General features: G+C 40.3%; 1 protein-coding gene across 1 annotated transcript; it reads left to right on the top strand.

Moving 5' to 3' along the window:
* Positions 1 to 12,027: 12,027 nt before the first annotated feature.
* Positions 12,028 to 13,312, top strand: LOC138851516 (uncharacterized). Its single transcript, XM_070080713.1, has 3 exons — positions 12,028 to 12,327; positions 12,581 to 12,726; positions 12,821 to 13,312. Exons 1-3 carry the CDS (start codon positions 12,297 to 12,299, stop codon positions 13,208 to 13,210), a joined length of 567 nt encoding a protein of 188 aa, XP_069936814.1. The 5' UTR covers positions 12,028 to 12,296; the 3' UTR covers positions 13,211 to 13,312.
* Positions 13,313 to 19,294: the final 5,982 nt, after the last annotated feature.

Below are 19,294 nucleotides of genomic sequence, written 5' to 3'. Positions count from 1 at the left end.
AAAAGTCTAGAAAATATGGAGAACTTGCCCATCATTATATGTTTGTTCCCATAGGCTCAGAGACCCTTGGCTCATGGGGAAAGAGTGCATCTAAATTCCTTAAGGAGCTGGGGAAAAGACTCATCAGGGTAACTAGGGATCCCAGGGCAGCTAGTTTTCTGTTCCAACGGCTCAGTGCGGCTGTTCAAAGGGGTAATGCCTGCTGTATTTTGGGCACACGCCCCAACTCTGAGGAGCTGGATGAGATTTTCGCCTTATAATCGGTGATACACACGTAACAACATGTACCTTATATGCCACCTTTATATCAACAATGTATCTCTTAAATCTTCTGTACCATATTATGTAATAAAATTTTCCTATTGGTAAAAAAAATATATATATTAAAAGATGGGGTGGTAGGGGAAGTGGAATATTCAAACGGCTTCAGGAAGAAATCCAAATATTCTTCCTTGAAGCCTTTTTATCCACTTCTCCGAGGCTATGGGTCCCACAATTTACACCAAAGGTGGACCCCATATATATATATATATATATATATATATATATATCTAGGTAGTAGGTTGGTAGACAGCAACCGCCCAGGGAGGTACTATATATATATATATATATATATATATATATATATATATATATGTATATATATATATTTCCTCTTATATGGGGAAGTATAAGCTATATATAGGAGCAAGGGGCTATAACCCCTTCTCCTGTATATATTACTATATACGGCTGGTGTGTTGAAAGAATATATATATATATATATATATATATATATATATATATATATATATATAACAACACTGCACTAGCCAAGGAGTCAAACCCAGGCTGGTTGGCCTGCCTCATGGTGAGCAAAAACGAATGACGCTCTTGACCACACAATCCTTAACAATATCTCATCCAGCCAAGCTAGATGTATATATATACAGTGGACCCTTGAATTTCGTGGTTTAAAGCGTCATGTGGTTCTCGCTTACCATGAGGCAGGCCAGTACAACATGGGTTCGAATCCTTGGCTAGCGCAGTGTTATTGATCAATACCACTCGTTCGTGGTTACAATGATTATATATATATATATATATATATATATATATATATATATATATATATATATATATATATATCTATATAGAGAGAGAGAGAGAGAGAGAGAGAGAGAGAGAGAGAATAAAAATGCTTCCTGAAGCCGTTTGTTTGAATATTCCACTTCCCTTACCACCTCATCTTTTCATTCTTTTTTGCCTTTGTATAAAGACAAAGGGGGAAAAAGAGAGTGCAAAAATTCTAGAGGAATTAGTCTGTTGAGTATACTTGGTGAAGTGAATAGTAGAGTTATAATTGAAAGATTTAAGAATAAGACGGAGAGTAGGATAGCAGATGAACAAGGAGGCTTTAGGAAAGGTAGGGGGTGGCCTGGTGACTAAAGCTCCCGCTTCACACTCGGAGGGCCCGGGTTAGATTCCCGGTGGGTGGAAACATTTCGACACGTTTCTTTACACCTGTTGTCCTGTTCACCTAGTAGCAAATAGGTACCTGGGTGTTAGTCGACTGGTGTGGGTCTCATCCTGGGGGACAAGATTAAGGACCCCAATGGAAATAAGTTAGACAGTCCTCGATGACGCACTGACTTTCTTGGGTTATCCTGGGTGGCTAACCCTCCGGGGTTAAAAATCCAAACGAAATCTTATCTTATCTTATCTTACAGTGAAACATACAGGTGAACAATATTTGTATAAGAGTAAAGAGGTTTTTGTGACATGGATTTGGAGAAGGCGCATGATAGGGTGGATAGTGTGGCAATGTGTCAGATGTTGCAAATGTATGGAATAGGAGGCAGGTTACTGAAAGCAGTGAAGAGTTTTTACGAGGATAGTGAGGCTCAGCCTAAAATATGTAAGAGAGAGGGAGATTATTTCACAGTAAAAGTAGGCCTTAGACAAGGATGTGGGATGTCGCTGTGGTTCTTCAATATACTGATAGATGGGGTTGTAAGAGAAGTGAATGGGCGTAATGACAGTAGTTTGTTGGACTATGTATTGGAAGATAAAAGACTGTTGAGTAGACTTCAGAATGTAAATGTTTACAGAGGGGCCACAGATATATCAGATCACTTTTTACTTTTAGCTACAGTGAGAGTAAAAGGTAGATGGGATACAAGGAAAATAGAAACAGCAAGTAAGAGGGAGGTGAAGGAGGAGGCAGTTAGGGTAAGACATAAAAAACTATTGGAGGATTGATGGGCTAGTGAAAGTATAGGCAATGGGGTCGAAGATATATGGGGTAGGTTTAACAATGTAGTGTTAGTGTTCTGCAGAAGTTTGTGGTTACAGGAAAGTGGGTGCGGGAGGGAAGAAGAGCGATTGATGGAATGATGATAGGTTTTTCCAAAGTATAAGTGATGGAAGGAAGGAGGAGTATATGGAGAGAAAAAGAAAGGTTAAGTGAGTGGTGTAAAAAGAGAGCAAATGAGAGAGGGGTTGAGATGTTATCATCAAATTTTGTTGAAAATGAGAAAAAGTTTTGGGGTGAGATTAATAAGTTGAAGCCAAGGGAACGAATGGATTTCATAGTTAAAAACAGGAGAGGAGAGATATTAAATGGAGAGTTAGAGGTATCAGGAAGATGGAGGGAATATTTTGAAGAACTGTTAAATATTAATGAAGATAGGAAAGTTGAGATTTCGTGATTAGGGCAAGGAGGAATAACATCTTGTAGGAGTGAGGAAGAACCAGTTGTGAGTGTGGGGGAAGTTCATGATTCAGTGGGTAGAATGAAAGGGGGTAAGGCAGTTGGGATTCATAAGATAAAGACAGAAATGTTAAAAGCAGGTGGGGATATAGTTTTGGAGTGGTTGGTGCTGTTATTTAATGTCTGGAAGAGGGTAAGGTACCTAGAGGTTCGTAGAGAGCGTGCATAATTTCTTTGTATAAAGCCAAAGGGGTAAAAGAGAGTGCAAAAATTATAGGGGAATTAGTGTGTTGAGTATACTTGAAGTGAATTGAAAGAATTAAGAGTAAGACGGAGAGTAGGATAGCAGATGAACAAGGAGGCTTTAGGAAAGGTAGCGGGTGTGTACACCAATTATTTACAGTGAAACATATAGGTGAACAATATTTAGGTAAGCGTGAAGAGGTTTTCGTGACATGGATCTGGAAAAGGCTCATGATAGGGTGGATAGTGTTGCAATGTGTCAGATGTTGCAAATGTATAGAATAGGAGGAAGGTTACTGAAAGAAGTAAAGAATTTTTACGAGGATTGTGAGGCCTAGGCTTGAATATGTAAGATAGAGGGAGATTATTTCCCAGTAAAAGTAGGCCTTAGACAAGAATGTGTGATGTCACCGTCGTTGTTCAATATGTTTATAGATGGTGTTGTAAGAGAAGTGAATGTTCGGGTGTTGGCAAGAAGTGTGGGGTTAAAAGATAAAGAATCAAACACAGAGTGGGAGTTGTCACAGTTGCTCTTTGCTGATGACAGTGTGCTTTCGGGAAATTATGAAGAGTTGCAGAGGTTGGTGAAGGAGTTTTGCAAGGTATGTAAAAGAAGGAAATTAAAAATTAATATGAGTAGTATATGTTGGTCGATCTAGAAACACTGCCGGATAATGACCATGGAAAATGAGATAATGATGGGGTTTGCATGACAGGGTAATTATTTAATATGATTAATCATGGCCCAAGGGGATAGAGAGACTTATTCCTATGCATTAATAAGTAGGTAGATGAAGTAGAACAAAGGATTCGGGTGTGCAGGTGGGCAGATTCTGGGATAATGAGTGTGGAAAAGAATGTGATAATGGGTGGTCTGCATAAGCACAGGTGCTGTCAGGGGGTACAAGTTTAATATGTTTAATCAACCCCCAGGGGATAGAGAGATTTATTTCTGTGTAATTACTAATTATAGGAAGGTAGGTAATGATCACTTCTGACACCCCAAACTCAATCACTGTGATAGATGGGAGAGGCAGTACAAAAAAGGAATCAGGTGTGCAGGTGGGCAGATTCCCAGGATAAAGAGTGTGGAAAAAAAAGAATGAGATAATGGGTTGGTCTTCATAAGCTCAGGTGCTGTCAGGGGTACAAGATTTAATATGTTTAAACATCCCCCAAGGGGATAGAGAGAGAGAGGCTTATTTCTGTGTAATTACTAATTATAAGAAGGTAGGGTAATGATCACTTTTGACTCCCCAAACTCAATCACTCTGATAGATGGGAGAGACAGTACAAAGGATTCAGGTGACTGGGTACAAGCTTACCATCTCCGAGGGAGTCCCCCCCCCCCCTTCCCGGGCCTGCGACTCTCTGACGCGACTGTTGCTACTTCACAACAACAACACTGCTGGGTTTAAAGAACGTGGTAATGGATGGGCAGCTGGTCGCCCGAGGGAACCGGATTCCGGGATAATGACCATGGAAAAATAATGAGATAATGGGGGGTCTGTATGACCTTAGGGCTGACAGGGTAGGAGTTTTATATGTTTAATCATCCCCCAAGGGGATAGAGAGTCTTATTACTAAGTAGGAACAGAAGTAGAGTAATGATCACTTCTGACTCCCCAAACTCTATTACACTGATAGATGGGAGAGAGAGGCAGTACAAAGGATTCAGGTGACTGGGGCTCTCTGATGGAGTGTTGCGGCGGGCCTGCTTCTTTGGAGGTCATCGGGTGTGATTATCAGCCCTGCGCCCGCTCTCCGGCTACATCGGGGGCATCTGTGTGAAAAAGGATAATAACCTAATTTTTCAAAGGGTGAAAACAAAAAAAGTCTCTCTTAGCAAATATATTTATTAGTTAACATTACATTGTTTTATTCCTCCTCTCCCTCAGAACAGCTAGCTTCTAAGAGCATGAAACTACGAGCAGTGGCGGAAGATCTACCTCTCTCGCGTCGATGCTTGACCCTGGGGAAAAAATCTCTTACGGTTTTTTCTCTTCCCCGCCAAAGATTGCAACTGTCTCTCATCTCTAGTTCCTCTTCTTCTTCTGTACTCCCTTCTTCAGTACTGCTATTAGCTTCTTCGTCTTCCTCCACTTTGTCATCTGTTTTATCTTTAAATAATTTAAACTTTGTTTCTCTGGCATCTGGATGACCATAGGATACAGAGTGATAGGCATCTAAGTAAAAGCGCTTATCATCAAATGAGCTAAGACCTCGTTTCCTAGTGGTGATAGTGGTCATCTGACCTTTTAAATTTCTAATTTGACTATATTGGAAGGTATGTTTAGAACCGTCTTCCAGCACACTTCTAAAGTTATTATGAGTTAATAATTGTTGTTCAGACTGAGGAACTCCTTTCGCAGCGATAGTGTTGTTATTATCTGCTAGCAGGATGCTATACATTTTGGGTTTAATGCAGACTATTTCTGAAATAAGGCGGTCCCCCACCTCACTTTTAAGTAAGCCTAGAGATCCCTTCCTTGAGTCATTGTAGAGAGGATGATCTGTGGGGAAATTAGATGTGTCTATCCATTTCCTCAATGGTTCCTTACCGATTTCATCAGTAAGGTTTTTGATGCCCTCTAAACAGGCGATGACACTATCGGTATCTGAATAGATTAGTTTTATTTTGTCTTGGTATGTTTTCTTAAGAATCATATACCAAAAATGGTACAGCTTAAATTTGGCAAGTTCTAGTATCTGGTAACCTATGTAATTAGGGTAAGTGAGTTTTATGGCTGGCGTCCCCGTCGTAACCAATACTTTGTTTTCTGAAAGCTTTATGGCTTTCTTAAATAGTGGCTTACTCACCGCTCGCAAAAATGCTCCCGCTGATGTTATGAGCTTCGTTTTGTTGGCATATTTTGATGGATTAAACAATGTCTTGCCGAATACAGAATTGGTCAACAATTTAAATAATCGCTGACAGTCTTTACTAGTGCTACTATTGCGTTGCCTCACGTTCGTTTCAACAAAGCCCGCCAGATATTTTCCTTGTGAGAATTCATATATGCTATGAATTTTCTCAATTTGTAGACCTATCTCCAAGAACAACTGCAATAAAGGCAATGATATTAGGTAGTTTCGTTTGGGGAGATGGTCCCCCACTAATTTAGTATTTTTACGGGGTAGTTTTTGATTACTGATAGCCAATAGCTGTTTGCTGTACTCAGATAGATCATCTAATGTTATCTGTTTGTGATAGAGACATAGTGGTAAGTCATCCGTGTAGCGAGCTAATTCTGGGGCTATTCCTAGAGTGTCTATAAGAAGCCAGTAACCTTTTATAGAGTCTTGAGGATTCTTCTGGAGAAGACTGCCATTTGCGAGAAAACTCGCCATTTCTGCGGGTGAGAGTTTTCGAATGTTTGCGTAGGGCAGCGCCTCAGTCATGCAAGAACCATAAAGAGAATTAAAATCCCAGTATAGCAAAAATTTACTTACTAAGTTTTTCTCATCAAAATTGGGATTAATGAACTGGTTATTGGCCTGAGCAAACGTCCTAACAGCAGTAGTGAAGCCGCCTCTTATATTAGACTGTATGATGTTATAAAGCTCCTGATCAGTAATTAATTCTAATTCCACTCCACTGGTTTTTAAGAAGGCATCATAGGCAAAGCCGGGGAGAGAAACATAGTGAACAACATCTAGATTATAGATGTTGTATAATAATCTCCTATGCAAGGTGAATATGTCAGCCAGAAGTCCTACATCACAGCTGAGATATACTAGGAGATAGTCTCCTAGAGTTTGACAAGCTGTTTTCTCCCAAACCAGATGAGCATGATCGAATTCTTCTTGGCTAATATGCTTCTTAGACAGAGAACTGTAGAAAGCTCTTTTTGGGGGTAAAGTCTTCTCTTCGAGCCTTTCTGGGGAGCTGCAATATTCATAAGGAAACACTTGTTTGCCGGTTAATAAGCTTCCCCAACTTTCGGGGGGTAGATGACTTATCATCGCCTCTGTGAATTTCAAGGGTGATTTTGAAGCTATGTGCGCCTGAGCCAAACTAGCCAAACCAGCGGACAAGAAGGCTAGACTATCCAGGAAACGTAGTGCTCCTATTTCCACCTTTAGAAATTTATATCCCTGTTTCATTAAAACATTGATTGGGGCTTTAACACTTAGTTCTTTAATTATCAAAGCCATATCATATGATAGGTTATGAATAATAACAGGCAAATATTTACCTGAATTTTTCTGCCTTAAATTGCAATTATTGCAGAGTGCTCCTAAATAATTAGCCTTAGGCATTAGATGGTCATGATGCCTCACCTTTGGTTTGGTAAGAGTAAAGTCCTGATGACAGAAGTTGCACTTCTTCTGTATGGCAAAATGTATATGCTGCTCCCTGGTCATATGAAGCGGATAACAGGGAGTGTTCATCTTTATCCAATCCCATAAAGACGAAAGTCTATCATACATATGATCAATACACTGTACCCCCCGATGGACATATCTATCTATTATAGTGCTATTTCTGTCTATCACTATATAGCCATAAGCTATTGCTACGTGTCTAGCTGTTATTACCCCCTCTGGCTTACGATTATCGAGATAAGCTTCTAAATCCACAAAGGCAGTATGAGAGGGCAAGTAGCCCTTGTGAGTATTTTTGAATTTACAAACGCTTCCAGCTGGGGGAAAAATCAACTTTTGTTGGTTGTCGCATGAATTGAAGTGAGTTTTTAAGTTGCAAATGTCACTATATTCACTTAAACAATTCAAGCAAAAGTGCTTATTGCGTGAATGTTTTCTGGAGAAAATTCTCATATATTTCTGGAAGTGTTTGATTAAAGCTACATGAGTCTTTCCCAACAATAACAGGGCCACTACCAGTGAATATTTATTACTACCCCTACGACATAAAGTAGCATGATAGGTCCCTTCATGAGAAGTTAAGCAATAAATAAATATTGATATTTTGTTGTCAGACTCGAGTTTGTGGATGTCACTCCACTGGACAGGGAGAGTCACTCGCGAGTAATTGACAAATTTCTGAAGGCCATCACATCTAGATAAATATCGTCTGATTTTATACCAGCCCCAGCCAAGTCTACGACAGAAAAAGGCCGCCAGACATTGAATAAAACAGCTATTTTTTACTCCTCTCGGGTTAAATATCTGATTTTTCCCTCGTAAAGATGTGGGATATTCTATATAGTCTCCTAGGTATCCACGCACTCCATTCTTGCATATTACAATATGAAAACCCTTTATATAATCTAGTATGAAGCCTGATCCCTCGCCCGATGAAATTTCAGTTTCTAATCGCATGCTAAGGTACTCCCTCCATGACCGTTGGGTCGGGCAGTGATAGCCAATGGCAACATCAAACGGGTAATTTTACCCCAGTACATTGGCATGAGCAGAAAACAGGCCGATGAATGGCACACTGAATATCTCCCTCTCATTAACATATTTCAAGACATATTACTGAAACGGGAAATTCAGACATGCTTGCTCATACCGTCAGTGAGCCCATACTTGGCAGCACCTAAAATCATCCTAGATGAGGTGGAAATTGAACGCGGCGCCTCCCCCGAAGCTCTAGAACGGGAAATACTACAGCTGTCTGTGGAGAAGCAAGGCACTGCCAGCATCAGCGGTGGCGGCAGCAGCAGCAGCAGCGGCAGCGGCGGTGTCAACGGTGCTGACGTCGGGCCGGCCGGTGGGATTGGAACTAAACGAGACAGTGGCATGCGTGAAATGGACATGCCTGATGGAGTCGAGGTCACTTCACGCGGAAAACGCAAACGACAGCACGATGATGTGGATATTTTATTCCTAAATGCTGTAACTAATAAAAAAATAAAAATGTAAACTCTTCAAACTAAAGTTTTTTTAAGCCTTTAAAAAATATATATAATGGTCTATATTTTGTATTTGCCTCATACTGTCTCTGTCCCTCAACATGGACAGAGGGGGTCCGGGGAAATATATCTATTTGAGCAGTTTAGAAAATATTGACATTTTCGACAATACAGCTTCGGCCTTTCAAAATATAATTACTGCAACGCCTTTAAATCCATCCTTGAACTACGAAATAGCATTGCTTAATGTTTTGTATCCCAAAAAATTCAATGTTCTAACAAGAGACGATGCCGAATGCGGTATTGACATTATACAAAATCACATTACTGAAACAGGAATAAGTACAGAAGAAATAGTCCATCACTTTCTACCAAAAAATGATGTGTTATCGACAGATGCCAGCCATATTATTGAAGAAATTAATCGACAGCTAACAGCAGATTTAAAAAAAGCCTTTAGAGATAATTATTCGGCACATTTCCCGAAAGGGAAAATACTCAATTATGATGTCGGAATTGGGAGGGTTTTAGTTTCGACGAGATCGCGAACCTTTACGGGAAAAAACAATGCTGCCACTTCATTTAAAGCTCAATTTAAACCGAGAATAGCTCGGGTGCTTGGGCTTAGCAGCGCTGAAAAATATTATTTATTTCGTAGTGACGCGCCCGAGGGGACCTCCTTCCCCAAGCAGATTGCCCCATTCAAGCCTGATCCCACTGCCGGAGTTGATTATGTTTTAATATATAGCGATATTGTGGAACCGCAAATATACGGTAGTCAGTTAGTCAATATTCTGGATGCTTTCGCCTTTCAGGAGAGTTATTCAAAAGGTGCTCATCCTATGATGTACAAACCTCTATGCGTAACTAAATTAGATAAAATAGCTATCAAAATGACAGATCAGTTTGGTCGTAATCTGTCTTTTGAAAGCGGTCATTCCACTACCGTAGTGTTACATGTAAGACCGATAAATAGAACCAACTCTGCGTAAAAATGGTTATTGTTTCTCTAACCGCCAAACATGCGTGTACCCTTTCAAGTGCCCTCTGAGCAGGAATTTCGGAGTTTATTCTCCCTAAAACCCTCCCAGGTGGGAGGTGGCCTGGGAGATATACAGACTTTTCACGCGCCATACAGAGTCCGAGGTGGGGGATTTTTTTCGGCTTTAGCGGGACTAGCTAAAAGAGCTTTACCTTTTCTTTTCAGAGTGGCTGCGCCAAGTGCAGTAGAATTTGGAACTAAAATGCTCGATGATTATCAGTCTGGAAAAACAGACATGAAAGCTGCTCTTAAATCTCACGGGATAGATGCTTTAAAAGGTGTCGCAAAGAAGGTTATTACGGGCGGCAGAGTGAGCAGGGTGACTAAGCGACGGCTGAATAAATGCAAGATAAATAAACGCCGACGAAGCCGAGTTGCTTATAAAACGGATGTATTCTCTCTCGTATAAACAGTTGCTTATTAGCCATGGCGGGTGTCGGGGCTGAAAACAGTGGACTCAAAGTCCCGTTAAATGATTATTCTTCCAGCGTCATTAATCAATTCCCGCGACCGCATAGACTGAGACAAGTTGAGAGTTCCATAGCTCGCACACAGAGTTTTGATACTCTACCAGTAAACCTTCCTCTCTCTCAAAAACTAAAAGATAATTTTCTAGAATTTAGAATTCCTGGAGTTCCCGGAGCATTTCTAGATTTAGGCAAAATAGTTATAGAATTTAGAGTGACTCTAACAGAGGCTGATGGGCAAAGTCCACTAGGGGAAACAAGCAATATCGCTCTGGTCAATGGTTTTTCCAACACGTTATTTAAAAGTGTCCAGTGTTTCCTGGGCGAGCAAATAACGGAATCAAATTCTAGTTTTAATTACTGGTCATTCATTAAACTCTGCAGCTCAGTAAAACGAAGCCAGTTGCCGAGTATCGCCCGACTGGGGTATCTCTTGCCCGACTTTAAAGGAGAAGGTATAACTAAGTTCTTCGATACAGCCTATTTCGCCCGCACATCGGCAAAAGAACCACAGATACTGACAAAGAATGATAAAGAACAGGGCATAACTCTGTGTTTTCCCTTGGCTCTGGACATATCCACTCTGGACCAATATCTGCTTGACAATATCGATTTAAAAATTAGGCTGGAATTATCCCCTCAAGCGTGGACTCTGAAAACAGACGATGAAGCCAGCACATACCAGCTCCATATTAATTACGCTAAACTTTGGCTTAATAGAGTATACCCATATACATCAGCTTATATGGCCTTGAACAAGTCTCTAGCCTTAGACGCAAAGCCGATAATATATACTTTTAATCGCACTCTAAGTAAAAATTATGTACTAGGTCACAATCAAACGAGCCTCCTAATAGATCAGCCATGGGGTCATGTAATTCCCGCCAAAATTTTCATGGTAATTTTGCCCATGACAGCCTATGCAGGAAAACATAAGGAGAATGGCCTATATTTTGAGCATGGGGATCTAGCCAGTTTATCTGTATGTATTAATAATAATACAGTTTATCGCATAAGCAGTGATTTCCCCCATCATTATAGTAAATTATATTATGAGGCAATTAACTCTCTGGGCATTGAGGAAGAAAATTTAATTCTCTATGAATCATTCGCCTCCGGGCGAACCATCAATATTTTCAATTTAACAGACAGCCAAGTGGAAGACGCTCTCCCGATTGAAAAATCTGGTAACTTGAGAATTGAATTACAGTTCTCTAAGCCCGCCCCTCATAATAAGGTAGTTTTATTATTTGCTCAGACCACTGGTGTTTTATCCATCGACCAGAATAGATCTGTTCATTGTGATGTGCGAGCATAAATAAAAAATGAATTGCGCAGAAATAAATAATAGTTTAATTCCCGCCCTAGGAAATAAAGTCACATATATTGGCTGTTTCACTATAGACGCTCTACAGCAAATAAGATTAGAAGACTATCCCTCAGACAGGCCCATAGTGCTTGTAAGTAATATTCTTCCTTCGTACAGCTCAAAAGTAATGGGTCATTTTTTTTCTCTTCTCTTGGACAAGAAAAATAGTCTATCCTTCTTCTTTGACAGTTACGGGAAAAAACCAGAGAATTATGGCATAAATTTAAAAAATTTTTTAAAACTAAATAAAATTAAATATTTATATCGTTTATCTGGCAGAACACAAAGTGATTTTTCACTCACTTGCGGTCTATATGTTATGATGTTTATTCATAAAGCAAGCCTTGTGGGATTAGAAAGAGCTTTATATTTTTTAAAAAAAAATTTCTCGGAAAAATCGCTTTTTATCAATGACAGATTAGTGATAGCATATGCTAGAGAGAATTTTAAAATGTTACCTCCTTGTGAAAATACTTTTTGCCTAAGTAGACAAGGTTATCTTTGTGCTTCCCTCTGTGAGGAAGGTCACCTCTGACGAGAGTATCCCCCAAATACCCCTCCTGGCTGGTAAGGCCCTCTCTGAGCTGTATATAAGAGCCCGCTGAAGCTGTCTTCCCCGCAAAAGATAGAGGCTGACCTCTCCATAGCCTTTACTCTCATCATGGCGAAGGAAGCAGGCATTCTCGATTCTGGTAAGCGAGACATTTTATTTTGCTAAAAACTTCTCTTTGAATATTAACGAAACAAAACGAGTGCAAGAGACTTATAATAATTTTTAAAGTTGAGTCTCTTTTTTCAACAGTTTTCACTGGACCAGTCAGAATTTGTAAAGTTTTTGATTTTATCGGCTGGTAGATTGGATACTTCTCTTTGAATATTAACGAAACGAGCGAAAGAGACTTATAATAATTTTAAAGTTGAGTCTCCTTTTTTTTTCTTCAACAGTTTTCACTGGACCAGTCAGAATTTGTAAAGTTTTGATTTTATCGGCTGGTAGATTGGAAGGGAAGGAACACACCGGCTTCAAACTCCTAAAGCGGTGTCATTGTGATGATAGCAGGAAACGCAAACATAGGCTTCCTCAGGAAAGGGTACGTCTTTCTATGTTCCCTCCTTTGGTAGATTAGAGACGAGTCCCACTCCTTTATTTGAAAGTGATAAATATGTTCTCTTTATGACTTACAGCCTGTGGAAGATGGGATCAGTTCATCTGATATAGAGGAGCCTATGAAGAAAGAACCAGATCTCGACAACGATGAAACGCAGAGCCTTCCCTCATGTCAGTCTGATGACCTCGTTGTGGACCTCTCTACGCTCACTGCTCAATCTGATGACTCTGTTGAGGTCACTGCCGCAGCAGGTGATGAACAAACTAGCGACCTTGAAGCGCACCCTGACGGTCAGTCGGAGAAGGAAGGGAAAACCCCCGACGTGAGAGTAAAGCCAGCTGATGGAGTAAAGACGGCAGAAGGGGTAAAGGCAGATGTTGATGTACCTGAAAAGGAAATCATTTTCGAGCGGGAGGTTATCAATCTTACAGAAAGTGAACAGGAGGAGCGCAGTCATTCAGTCTAACCAGTAAAACTCACACAGTTTTCGCCCCTTTGCTCGCGCTAAAAAAAACTTTGCACAGCTTTTTTGCCCTTTTGTATGTGAATTAATAAAAATATTGACAAACTCTGATTTTTATTTACATATAACTATATATTACTATCTTCTCTAGTCTAAACATATATATAAACAATATCGCACCACTTAAGCCTCTCCCCATCTGAGAGTGGGTAAGAGGAAAATGTATATGTCAAAGTTCCTATAAGAGCTCTATCAGCACGAAGGTCTTCCCTAGATGACCTTTTTCTCACTGCTTTAAGCCTCCCCCACCTGGAAAAATCTAGCAGCTGGCAAGAATAAACACTACCGTAGTACCCGGAAGAACCTTTTTTTTGCTGAGGTACGGACGGGCGAGCAACACCCCCTCGGGGGACCAGCTACCCATCCATTACCACGTTCTTTAAACCCAGCAGTGTTGTTGTTGTTGTGAAGTAGCAACAGTCGCGTCAGTGAGTCGCAGCCCCGGGAAAGGGGGGGGGGGACTCCCTCGGAGATGGTAAGCTTGTACCCAGTCACCTGAATCCTTTGTACTGTCTCTCCCATCTATCAGAGTGATTGAGTTTGGGGAGTCAAAAGTGATCATTACCCTACCTTCTTATAATTAGTAATTACACAGAAATAAGCCTCTCTCTCTCTATCCCCTTGGGGGATGTTTAAACATATTAAATCTTGTACCCCTGACAGCACCTGAGCTTATGAAGACCAACCCATTATCTCATTCTTTTTTTTCCACACTCTTTATCCTGGGAATCTGCCCACCTGCACACCTGATTCCTTTTTTGTACTGCCTCTCCCATCTATCACAGTGATTGAGTTTGGGGTGTCAGAAGTGATCATTACCTACCTTCCTATAATTAGTAATTACACAGAAATAAATCTCTCTATCCCCTGGGGGTTGATTAAACATATTAAACTTGTACCCCCTGACAGCACCTGTGCTTATGCAGACCACCCATTATCACATTCTTTTCCACACTCATTATCCCAGAATCTGCCCACCTGCACACCCGAATCCTTTGTTCTACTTCATCTACCTACTTATTAATGCATAGGAATAAGTCTCTCTATCCCCTTGGGCCATGATTAATCATATTAAATAATTACCCTGTCATGCAAACCCCATCATTATCTCATTTTCCATGGTCATTATCCGGCAGTGTTTCTAGATCGACCAACATATACTACTAATATGATAAAGAGCAAGGTGATAAGGATAACAAAAAAATTAGGTAATGAAAGACTGGATATCCGATTGGAGGGAGAGAGTATGGAGGAGGTGAATGTATTCAGTTATTTAGAAGTGGACGTGTTAACAGATAGTTCTATGAAAGTTGAGGTGAATCATAAAATTGATGAGGGGAAAAGGTGAGTGGTGCACTTAGGAGTCTGTGGCTACATAGAACTTTGTCAATAGAAGCAAAGACTTGGATATATGAGAGTATAGTTATATCAACGCTATTATATGGATGTGAAGCATGGTGGTGAATGTTGGGACAAGAAGAAGGCAGGAGGCGGTGGAGATGTCATGTCTGAGGGCAGTGTGTGGCGTGAATAAGGTGCAGAGAATTTGTAGTTTGGGAATTAGGAGGTGGTGTGGGATTGTTGAGGAGGGGTTGTTGAGGTGGGTCGGACATGTAGAAAGGATGGAACAAAATAGAATTACTTCGAGAGTGTACAATTCTGTAGTGGAGGGAAGACAGGGAAGGGGTCAACCTAAGAAAGGTTGGAGCGAGGGGGGTGAAGGAGGTTTTGTGTGCGAGAGGCTTGGACTTCCTGCAAGCATGCATGAGCGTCATAGAAATGAAATTTTTCTTTTTCCGGGCCTCCCTGCCTTGTTGGGAGACGGCTGATGTAACATCAGTGTCTGTAAATAAATAAAAAAGGCACAATACCGTGACTGGAACGATATACAAATAACCCTCACATAGAGGAGAGGAGCTTACGACGACGTTTCGGTCCGTCTTTCGACCATTTACCATTTACACTGTAAATGGTAACTTTGTAAATAGTCCAAGTCAGACGGAAACGTCGTCGTAAGCTCCTCTCATCTATATGCGGGTTATTTGTTCTTGAAATGTGTATATATATATATATATATATATATATATATATATATATATATATATATATATATATATATATATATATATATATATATATATATATATATATACACACACACATCAAGAACTCTTTTAAAATTAAGTCCTTTCTGAAATTTTCTCTTATACGTTTCAAGATATATTTTTTCATTTACATTAATGTATCAAAAGAGCCTTAGAAAACTTACTACATTATAACAAATGCAACTTAATTCAGCCTAATCCCACTAAATATACTGTAGATAAGTTTACAATAATTTAAAATGATTTTTGCAAAATTATTACATACTCACATTTTATGTTTGCCTTTTATTTATTAACACGTAGGCCTATATCATTCCCACCAAGGCAGGGTGGCCCGAAAAAGAAAAACTTTCATCATTCACTCCATCACTGTCTTGCCAGAAGGGTGCTTTACACTACAGTTTTTAAACTGCAACATTAACACCCCTCCTTCAGAGTGCAGGCACTGTACTTCCCATCTCCAGGACTCAAGTCCGGCCTGCCGGTTTCCCTGAATCCCTTTATAAATGTTACTTTGCTCACACTCCAACAGCACGTCAAATATTAAAAACCATTTGTTTTCATTCACTCCTATCAAATACGCTCACGCATGTTTGCTGGAAGTCCAAGCACCTAGCACACAAAACCTCCTTTACCCCCTCCCTTCAACCTTTCCTAGGCCGACCCCTACCCCGCCTTCTCTCCACTACAGATTTATACATTCTCGAAGTCATTCTGTTTCGTTCCATTCTCTCAGTTGGGATTGATGGGATAAAGATAGAAATATTAAAAGCAGGAGGGGATATAGTTTTGGAGTGGTTGGTGCTATTATTTAATAAATGTATGGAAGATGGTAAGGTACCTAGGGATTGGCAGAGAATATGCATAGTTCTTTTTGTATAAAGGCAAAGGGGACAAAAGAGAGTGCAATAATTATAGGGGAATAAGTCTGTTGAGTATACCTGGTAAAGTGAATGGTAGAGTTATTATCAAAAGAATTAAGAGTAAGACAGAGAGTAGGATAGCAGACGAGCACGGAGGCTTTAGGAAAGGTAGAGGGTGTGTAGACCAAGTGTTTACAATGAAACATATAGGTGACCAGTATTTAGATAAGGGTAAAGAGGTTTTTGTGGCATTTATAGATTTGGAAACGGCATAGGCCAGGGTAGATAGGGGACCAGAGTGGCAGATGTTGCAGGCGTATGGTATAGGAGGCAGAATACTGAAAGCAGTAAAGAGTTTTAACGAGGGTAGTGATGCTCAGGTTAGAGTATGGAGAAGAGGGAGATTATTTCCCAGTAAAAGTAGGCTATATAGAAACGAAGGATTGTTGTGTAGTGTCACCTACTTTAGAGGCTCTATGGTGTCACCCCTAGATGGTGTCACCCAGAGAGAGCCGACCCCCCGCCCCCCTTACGACACCACTGCCTAGAGGTGAACAGTACAGTGACTGCACTCTGAAGGAGTGGAGATGTGTTGCAGCTTTTAACTGTAGCGTCGGCGCCCTGCTGACAGGACAGTGCAAACTTTGGAAGAGGGAGGAAAGAGGGGAAAGGGAGGGAGGGGAGAATAAAGAGAGCTTGAGAGAGGAGAGGGTGATTAAGAGGGTGAAATGACAAAATAGAGGTTAAAGGGAAAAAAGAGAGGGGAGTGATTGGAAAACAGATAAGGGAAAAGAAGGGAGAGGGGTAGAATGAGGGGGAGAGGGATATAATGAGGGGGAGAGGGATAGAATGAGAGGAAGAGGAGAGAGATGGGGAGAGAGAAAAAGAGAAGGAAGAGAAAATGAGGAGAAAGAGGAAGAGAAAGGGGGAGACAGAAAAAGGAAGAGAGAAAGGGGGATCGAGAGAAAATAGCAAGAATATTATTACTATCTGGCTATTGTCCCAGTGGCTACTGTAGTATTTGTGGGTATACTACAAGAGACAAACCACTTCTTAAATGTAAGGAGCCTACATGTTCCAACTATTGCCACACAGATTGCATTCCAGAAAAATTTTGTTGTCGCCAGGTAGAACATCTCAGTGGACTGACAGACATCGAAGAACCCGTAATATATATTGAAACTAGCCTCAAGGTGCAAGAAGGTTCAGAGGTACCTCAGGGACTCCTCTTCAATAACCAAAACTGTCCTTGTTATATGCTGTTTTGTAAAGTTTCAAAGATAATCCATCACAGGGAAGCACTTCATGAGCTCCTCATATCGTTAGATACTCTCCATGCTATTGAAGCCTATGTTGCTTGCCTACATCAAGCGACATAGGTTCCTCAGCTGATGCTGATACTATCGGCAAGGACTGGAAGTCCCACACTGAGTTTAACTCAGAAGTAAATAACTGGTGGAAATCTGTCATCACTAGGGCTCCACAGATAGAGCTCAAAACACTACGTTTAGAAATTCTAACCACCACAGAGGGAACAGATCATTTTCCAAGCAACGAAGCAAGCCTTGGATCTGTTAACTTACCTACACCTGACATTACTTCAACACCTGCCAGTACAACAGACTGTGCACATAACATCATAGTTGTTTTTGTACAAGTCTGCCTAGTTCGATGTTAGAGGTAAGTTTTGATAGGATGGACTTACCAGATATTGACGAAGGTTATGGGATGTAAAAGTTAGCATACACGGATAATGTGAAATCTAATAATTGTAGCGAATGCAACAAGTTGTACATTGCTTACGTCAGCAACTAAGAATGGGAGGACGGTCCGTAAAGTATAGTAATGGTGGTTACATAGTAGTAGTGGTAGTTACATAGCAGTGGTGGTTACATAGTAGTAGTGGTAGTAGTTACATAGTAGTAGTGGTAGTAGTTACATAGTAGTATTGGTAGTTACGTAGTAGTAGTGGTAGTTACATAGGACAAGTATTACAGCAAGTTCGTTTTACTTTCTATATAACAGCAGACATTCACACCCGCTTGTTTGAAACATAGAAACAAGTTTATAGTTGTGTTGTAATGGCAGTGGCCTCATGAAGTGCGTTGCAACACAGTGCAATCGCAGTCAGGAATCCGCGAAGGGCCACATTTTCTGTTTAACCTTGACTCTGGCAACTGACATGGTTGCTGCAAAGAGAACACTGCAGGTAAAAATTTTCACAACACGTCCGCTAATAATGAATCAAAAGTTCCACCAGGAAAAGATACATAGCGTGAATAACAATTTATCTCGCAAACTGTCAACGGGAGACACATGAAGTTAAGGTGTTAAAACAAGACAAGATGATGGAAATGATCGTTATGATCATTTACCACTGACCAATCAAATTCCAGCATTTTAGAAGAGCATAGTGGAAGAGTTATAAAGGATCGATAATTGGTTCAGGGATCTATTTAGAACAAGGATCTATATAAGACAAGGACATATATAGGACAAGGACCTATATAGGATAAGGAGAGGCTCCCTGCGAGGGCTGCTGAGATCCTCCCGAGAGAAAAAGATAAACATTAAAAATATATGATAAATGGGGAGAAGTGGGTAAGAAATCAGAAATTTTACATGAAGCTTAGATAACCAGCGTGAAGGGGAATATAAAAATAGAAGATTGTGTAGTACACCAATAAATAGACTTGGGATGCAGTATAACGAAGCGGAGAACAAACTGAAAATCGAAGTGTTAGTGGCATATCTCTTATGGAAAAAGGACAGTGTAATTGTTATAAATCATAGAGAAAGGAATTCCGGCTATTAAATGTAATCTAGATTCTTATAAACTAAACCAAAGGGGGAAATAGAATTATGCTAGAATGCCTTTGTATTTTCTATATTCCCATGTAATATCGCCATTATTTGTGACGGGTAAAACAGTGGCCTCAGAAAGCAGATGGTGAGTATCAGCTACGGTGTCTGCGGCAGCGGTAAACTAGTAATATGGGAATTGTGGGTAACCATAGGAGGAGGATGTAGGGGGTTAGTGGAGGGTGAGAATATGAAGG

The sequence above is a fragment of the Cherax quadricarinatus genome, unplaced genomic scaffold, assembly GCF_038502225.1.
Source record: "Cherax quadricarinatus isolate ZL_2023a unplaced genomic scaffold, ASM3850222v1 Contig829, whole genome shotgun sequence".
NCBI classification, from domain to species: Eukaryota; Metazoa; Arthropoda; class Malacostraca; order Decapoda; family Parastacidae; genus Cherax; species Cherax quadricarinatus.
This window is presented reverse-complemented; position numbering and strand designations above follow the sequence as displayed.

Bases quoted from the DNA above. Each gene is read 5' to 3' on its own strand.
- LOC138851516 (XM_070080713.1), top strand. From the start codon at position 12,297: ATGGCGAAGGAAGCAGGCATTCTCGATTCTG. The intron at 12,328-12,580 runs GTAAGCGAGACA...TTTCTTCAACAG, and splicing joins AGCAGGCATTCTCGATTCTG to TTTTCACTGGACCAGTCAGA. The intron at 12,727-12,820 runs GTACGTCTTTCT...TATGACTTACAG, and splicing joins ATAGGCTTCCTCAGGAAAGG to CCTGTGGAAGATGGGATCAG.